This window comes from Austrofundulus limnaeus, unplaced genomic scaffold (assembly GCF_001266775.1).
Source record: "Austrofundulus limnaeus strain Quisiro unplaced genomic scaffold, Austrofundulus_limnaeus-1.0 Scaffold195, whole genome shotgun sequence".
NCBI lineage: Eukaryota > Metazoa > Chordata > Actinopteri > Cyprinodontiformes > Rivulidae > Austrofundulus > Austrofundulus limnaeus.
In genome coordinates, this window is record NW_013952597.1 from 130283 (window position 1) to 137977 (window position 7695).

General features: G+C 45.0%; 1 protein-coding gene across 1 annotated transcript in view; it reads left to right on the forward strand.

The window, feature by feature from the left end:
* Positions 1–6275, forward strand: part of adamts5 (ADAM metallopeptidase with thrombospondin type 1 motif, 5 (aggrecanase-2)) — a 23354-nt gene extending 17079 nt beyond the window's left edge. The window contains exons 3-8 of the mRNA XM_014018548.1: positions 259–426; positions 1428–1711; positions 2293–2476; positions 2557–2732; positions 2814–2989; positions 4966–6275. Of these exons, the coding sequence (XP_013874002.1) occupies positions 259–426; positions 1428–1711; positions 2293–2476; positions 2557–2732; positions 2814–2989; positions 4966–5656 (1679 nt within the window). The 3' untranslated portion in view covers positions 5657–6275. The remainder of the gene's footprint in view (positions 1–258; positions 427–1427; positions 1712–2292; positions 2477–2556; positions 2733–2813; positions 2990–4965) is intronic.
* The last annotated feature ends 1420 nt before the right edge of the window (positions 6276–7695 follow it).

The window sequence follows — 7695 nt, forward strand, 5'->3', positions numbered from 1 at the left end:
AATATATTCAAATTAAAATCTTTGAGGTATTTTGGTCAAAAAGCACAGTTTTCATTTGATCAGATAAGAGCATCATATTCTAATCATCACGTGTTTCCCAGAACCGCGTCATGTGCCTCTGGGTCAGGACTGGGTTGTGTCTGCCCACAGAATCATAAAGGCCTCATTCAGAACAGCACCGGCCCGACGGCTGCGCGTAGAACTGTCTTTTCCTTGTTTTGTAGAATAATGCCACCCGCTGTCCTTTCACGCCCTCAGGTCACCTTCTCGGGTTGTCCCACGACGACTCCAARTTCTGCGAGGAGCGCTTCGGCGTGAACAGCGACAAGCGGCTCATGTCGTCCATTCTCACCTCCATCGACGCCTCCAAACCCTGGAGCCGCTGCACCTCGGCCACCATCACCGACTTTTTCGACGACGGCAACGGTGAGAGCGCAGGGAAAACAGAACCAGCACCTCTTTGTGTCCGTGCCTGWTTTCTCATCTGAGAGCTTTCTGCTACCATAAAAAGCTACAATCTCTATTAATAGACAGCTATTTACAGGAGGTATTATCTGCTTTAAGGAGGGCAGCCAGAGATCAAACTGAGTCATTTTGCGGTCCGGTTTCATCAAGCAGCCTCATTCATGACACGTATAAAACACTGCTGTTAGCAGCTCCAAGGCTCTCGGCATAATTCATGTTCCAACAGTATAATTTTAGGCTTGGCAGTATCTCCTGCCGTTGCTCCAGGATTTTTTTTTTATGAAAGTCCAAGTTGCAGAAATTTAAAGGGCTGGGATGTTTGAGGTTTCCCCTCTTCCTTTATTGCGGTGCATCTGTTTTATGCAAAATTTTATGAAGGCCTAATTTAGCRCCAAAACCCACCCTTTGATGGCATCACTATGAGACAGTATTTATCGCCTAGTTTGACGCACCCTAAAGAGATAGCGCAGATCYTTTAAAGTGGAAATGTTGGCAAGGTTATCAAAAGGGGTGTTTTTAYTTGTAGATAGCTCTTTGAATTGCCTCCATTTGGAGAAACTGATTTATTGTTGACCAGACTGACGCAGGGGTCCTCCGTCCTCGAGGAGCACTTTCCTGCATGTTGTGAATGTTTCTCTGCTTCAACACATCTGATCTCCATAAATAAGTGATTAACAGGCTTCTGTAGAACTTGAAGACACTTCTGGAGAGCAGGAAARCATGTAACGTGTCGGATAGTGGACCTTTTGAGGACCACTGATATCAAGTCCAAATAAAGCCAAGAAGGTTCAGAAAATAGTGTCTACATGAGTTTTTTTTTACACTGGAGTGGTTTTAACGCAGAAGGAATCCACTTTGGTGGTATTGGTTGTACTTTCAAGCGTAACTCGTGTCCCACTAATAAAATCCAGCTATTGTGGATGATGTTTAAAGCTCACACCTCCTGTACCCCCGCCCTCCAGCTGAATGTCTCCTCGACACTCCTCGCCAGCCCCTCCTGGGTCCAGAGGAGCTCCCCGGCCAGAGCTACGACGCCGTCCGCCAGTGCCGCTTGGCCTTCGGGCCCGAGTACACGGTCTGCCCCGGCATGGATGTGTGTGCTCGGCTGTGGTGCGCCGTGATCCGCCAGGGGCAGATGGTGTGTCTGACCAAGAAGCTGCCGGCRGTGGAGGGGACGCCCTGCGGGAAGGGTCGAATCTGCCTGCAGGGAAAGTGCGTGGACAAGACCCGCAAGAAGCATTACTCGGTGAGTAGAGCGCTGGGGGCTCGATTTGAAAAGGAGGTTTSTCTGAGTGGCCTAATCTGTACGCATCTAAATTAAATTTATCTCTGAAGACAACAGATCTGCTYTTGGCAGGCTCGCGGTGGAGAGCAAAAAAGGGAACGCTGAAAGTCAGAAAGCACTAAGGCGGAAAATATTTATTTGTCACATGATGTTTGGCAGACKGTAGCACGAGTGGATGCAGCCCAAACGGCTTCATTTTCACTGCTTTTCACTTWGCAGCTCATAACATTAACCGTCCCGCTCCATTTTAGACTACTGAARTCTTTATTTCGTGCAGTTTCCCTTCAGATTTAAAAACATTTTACAACAGAAAGAAGTGCCATAAAGACAGCCACGGAAGGAAATTTGAAAACTTTCGCAAAAAGCTCCACTTATCCAGTCATTTTCATCCTTGATGGCTCATATCAACATTGTGTGAGAAAAGTCTGCTTCTGTTCTTATCTTCACCTCCCTCTCCATCCTTCAGACTTCCCTCTTTTATCTGAGATTATCTACGCACCCCTCTACTTTTCACATAATACTTGACTCTTCTCTCCACCAAGGTGTCCAACCATGGCAGCTGGAGTTCCTGGGGTTCTTGGGGTTCGTGCTCGAGGACCTGCGGAGGGGGTGTCCAGTTCGCGCAGCGCCTGTGCAACAACCCCGCGCCACGGAACAACGGGCGCTACTGCACAGGGAAAAGAGCCATCTACCGATCCTGCAACGTCACTCCGTGCCCCGCAGCAAGTAAGAGAACGCAATGGTGATTGCAAGAATAAAAACCCTCCCGTCTTTTGCTAACGTCTTACAACGGTACTCTTCCGCAGGTAAGAGTTTCCGCCAGGAGCAGTGCGAAGTCCGCAACGGTCCCCAAACAGATCCAAAAGGAACAAAGACGTTTGTGGAGTGGCTGCCGAAATATGCCGGAGTCTCCCCTAAAGACGTGTGCAAGTTAACCTGCAGAGCGAAAGGGACGGGCTACTATGTGGTGTTCTCTCAACGGGTGAGTAAGCTGCACAGCTCAGGTGTGAGTCTACAAATAAAAAGAGAGGATGTTGGACACTGTGTTGCTTTTTGTGTTCAGGTAATCGATGGGACGGAGTGTCGCCCTCACAGCAGCTCGGTGTGTGTGAAGGGGAAATGTGTGAGGACGGGCTGTGACGGCATCATTGGCTCCCGGCTCCAGTTTGACAAGTGTGGTATATGTGGAGGGGACAGCACAGGATGTGTACGGGTAGCTGGGAACTTCACAAAGAGAAGGTAAGACTTCAAAAGACAGACTGAGTCACACTGTACATCCTTAAAAATACATAATAATAATGCTTTTCCAATGTTTTGGAGGAAGTCTAAGCAGAGCCTTTTTGTCGTTATAATGTCCGATAGTTCTGTCATGAGATGTGACACCAGGATAGCAGAGCTGCCATTTTTACAGAAGTTTTGAATGCACCACACTCACTGCACTTCTGTTCCTACACAATACTGTATATAAACTATGTACAGTCTGGGTCAAAAGTTGCAGGACACCCTTTTATTTCTGAAACAAAAAAAAAAGGAAATATCTGAGTACCCCAACAAGGAATGGATGAGGGGAGCCTATCTTTGGAAAAACTTGCTCTTGATCCAATAGGTTTTCAAGGTGGCAACCATGTTCTGGCCAAGCCTAAAAGATAGGCTTCCTCACTCATTACTTGCTGGAGTATTCAGATATTTTATTTTACCTTTTGTTTCTGTAACAAAAGGGTGTCCTGAGACTTTTGACGCACCCTTTATTTCCCAAAGTATTGCCTAATTCTTACGTATATCACCCTCAGGTTTAAACTATGAACATCATTCGTGAGGGGTTGTTTCCCAAACGTCTCAAAAAATGTGCAAGTGTTCTCTGTTTCATTGGTTCCKCTGCAGAGACGAGCTCTCATTTTACAAGAATTTTGAACATGTTCAAGAAATTCGTGAAACAAATGATCTTGTGTATCTTGTGTGAGTATAAAATTGTTGGGTGACGCACTGGTTAGAGCTGTCGGCTCTCTGCCATAAGATCAMMGCATCATTCTGGGTGGAGTTTGCATGTTCTCCCCATGCACCTATGGGTTTTCTCTGTGCACTCCAAATTCCTCCCACAAAAATGTGCATCTTAGATTAACTGGGAACTCTAAATTGACCCTAGGGGTGAGTGAGAGTGTTGAGTAGTTGTTTGTCTCCACATGTCCATGTGATGGACCACAGACAAGTCCAGGGTGTGACCCGGAAAGGAAATGTGAGACAACTGTGAGGTTATGTGAGTCTCAAAATAAAAAGAACTGCAATCAGTTGTCCTCAATTGCAACACATTTGTTATTATTTGCAGTAATGTTGGGCAAATTTATTTGCAAATACATTTAGTTTAAGTTTAAATTTAAATTTACTTATAAAGCAYGCTTCATACTAAAAGCAGCTAAAGGTGCTGTACAAAATTATGCAAAATAAACCCATAAAAAACAACTATACCCACCTACCCCCCCCAAAAAAAAAAATTAATAAAAATAAATAAATAAAATGTAGTGATCAGGAAAGATACAGTTCAAGGAATACAGTTAAAAATATGTCTTAAGTCTGCTCTTAGAAACAGCAACACTCTCTGCAGCCCTCACATCAGGCAGACCATTCCACATATAGAAATGTATCCTGTGTAACAATTCATTGAAAGTCCAAGTGAGAATTTGTATATTTTGTGTTTTCAACTTGCCATCAACAGGCGCAGTCCAATAAAAAATGTACAGATGTCCCTAAATGCCTCACTAACATCCTACCAGTATGACACTTAGCTGAGAAGCTGTTTCTAATCAACAAGATAAGTGATRCATGAGGAGGTCCAAGTCTTGAACTCTGAGGAAATAACCAACACTAGAGTCTATTTCTCCAAATGAACCAAAGAACCCACTTCATGGTGGCTCAAGCCTCTGAATCACTGCTCAGACGGCTGATTAGGTCAGAAGTTTAAAAGAAAATGAGATGACATTTTGAACTGATGTTCGTGTTATTAACTTTTGAGTTCTAGTCGTACAACTCCTGTTTGTTTTCTCTAAAGAGCCTCAGTTGTTCGATGTTGGACCTTAAATGTTTCCACATTTCTCTATGAGCTCATTTGGCACTTCTRTTCGCTCTTACCTCAGCAGTACTAAATTTTAGCCAGCGATGATAAAGAGCATCATGTATGAGGCATCAATCTGACTCTTCATCTGCTCTGTTTTACCAAACAGCAAGGGCTACACCGATGTAGTGAAGATCCCCGCAGGCTCCACCCACATCAAGGTCCGTCAGTACAAGGCCAAAGACCAGACCCGTTTCACCGCCTACCTGGCCCTCCGACGACCCAACGGYGACTACCTCCTAAACGGCAGGTTCATGATCTCCACCTCAGAAACGATCATCCCGCTCAACGGCTCTTTGCTCAACTACAGCGGCTGGAGCCAGCATGACGAGGGGCTCCACAGCATGGGGCCCGGGGCTCTGAAAGAACCTTTGATGATCCAGATTCTAGCAACGGATGCCAAAAAGCCCCTGGACGTCCGTTACAGCTTCTTTATGCCGCGGCTGACCGCTCCCCAGCAGCCACTCATTTCAAAGTTGATCCCTTCACAGGGCACCACCACAACGGTGTCGTCTTCCACCACCAGAAYCACCACCAGAACCACCACGATCAGCACCACTACATCTTCCTCTACCGCCCCCACCGTGGTCCCAGAAACACCTACACCTCCCAGTCCATCAACCCCAACTCCYGGGCCCAGATGGGTAACCGGCCCTTGGATGACGTGCTCCAGGACTTGCGACACAGGCTGGCAGAGCCGGACRGTGCAGTGTAAGGACCATAACGGCAAACTGTCCAAGGGTTGCGTTCTGGACGCCCGCCCCTCTGCCTTCAGACACTGTCAGGTCAGRAAATGCTGAAGCAGCGGGCGAGGGTGGGCGAGCTGTTTTAACCTGTAGGTCTGAAATGATCCAAAGCGTTGGATGTAGAACTCGTGAACCAATGAACTTAAGACATAAAGTCTTGAACGGGATTCCAGAACCAGACACAAGGAGATTCAGAGATCCTCCAGCACAGATGTACAGGGTAACGTGCCGGAAGAATGACCTGGAGTCCTTCTAGCTATGCAGAACACAAACAGAACAGAGGATTACTGACTGAAGATGCATGTATTTTCCACACRAACAACTGACTTGTCTTTACTCCAGCCTCCAAAACCCGGAGGATCAGTATGTCTCGCCCTAGTGATGGCATGCTCGTCTTTTTTACTGCTTCCATGTGTCGCTGTCGCTCAATTCACACATCTTTGTTTGAGACAAGAGCCCCGAACGACGGGAGGCACCTGATACTCTTCATGTCCGACGCCACCGCCGCAGTAGCTCTGCTCCAGAGTCAAAGTGCTGTACGGTTAATCCCAAAGAATGCTGGAAGAATGTTGGAAGATATGAACTCACTGGAACATTGTCTGTCTTTAAAAAAAAACATAAGCTAGACCCAAGTGAGGCCTTTTTTCTATTAAAAACCGTTAATGAACGGTCATTTCAAACTTTCAGATTGGTCCRTGAAACTGAATGGGTGATGACTCTTCAAGTTCTGCAGAGGCACAACAATCACTCGTTCATGTGTCGAAGCAGAGAAAAGTCTCAAATTTAAGATATTTCCCTTCTGTCCTAGGATTATATTTGTCCTKATCTCTTGTTTGACTGAATAAAACTGGTTTACAAAGTTTTTTTTGTTGATAGAAACCACTAAATTTGAAAYGTTTCTCTGCTTTGACAAACCTGATTTAAATGAATAAATGATTATAGTGCTGCAGAACCTGAAGACCCACCAAAGAGTAGGGAAACAACTAAAATATGCAGGACAGCAGCTCCTCGAGGACCAGAATTGAGGACTGCTGATCTAGATCAAAGTCAGCTGTTTTTCTGATAATAAGAATTTTTTAATCTTTCAATTGAAAACTAAYATTAATTCTCGATCTCATGATCAGGATGTAACTAGTTTCTGTTCAAAGACCAGACTCAGACGTACTGATGCTGAGTCAGCATTCAAAGTTTTCAGGTTCATTTTTTGCTTGTTTGTTTTGTTTGTTTGTTTGTTTGTTTGTTTGTTTGTTTGTTTGTTTGTTTGTTTGTTTGTTGTATTCTTCTCCGAAACAACTCGGGAAGAAATTTTTGTACCCCAAGGACAAAAGTTTGGCTCATCCAGACTTGGATAATCATTGACGACAGAAACACAATGCTTCTTAAAATTTACGGAGCTTAAAGACGACTCCCAAGTTAGTTTAGCTGCTGAGACAACCCATTCTCACTCCCAAGTCGTCACATATTGACACTTTTCCAAGGTTCCCTCTGMGTCCAATTTTGACGTGTCGGGTACCCCCRCGCRTCAGTTATTGACGAGATGGGGCGGAATCCRTTGTCATAATTTCATAMAGTGTAGAAAATGCACCAAAACTACCGTCCCAAAGCCTAAAATTACCTTTATTCACTCTAGACATGCTGTCCCTGACCCTGATCCCTAAAAATAACCATTTTTAGAAAGTGTAGGAAATTAACGTGAACTACGTGTTCCAAAGCCTAAAATTACCTAATATTCACCCTAGACATCCTATCCCTGGTCCCACTACCTAAAATTAACCATTAACCCTGATCCCTAATATTAACCACGGACCCCAACTCAAAGACCCCTATATTTTGCGTCCCAACACGTCAAACCTGGATGTCGAGGGAACACGGAAATGCCTGGTGTGTTAAAAACTGCTGCGACGGGTGTACCCGACGCGTCAGAATAAGACGCAGAGGGAACCTTGGAAAAGCGTCAAYATGTGACGAGTCGGGAGTGAGAATGTGTTAGCTGAGAACGTTCACGTAGCTGTCTTTTCCTTTCCTTTTCTTTTTTTTTACATGTAAAGAATTTTTGATGTTAAAATAAAGAAAACCTGAAATAGTATTAGATC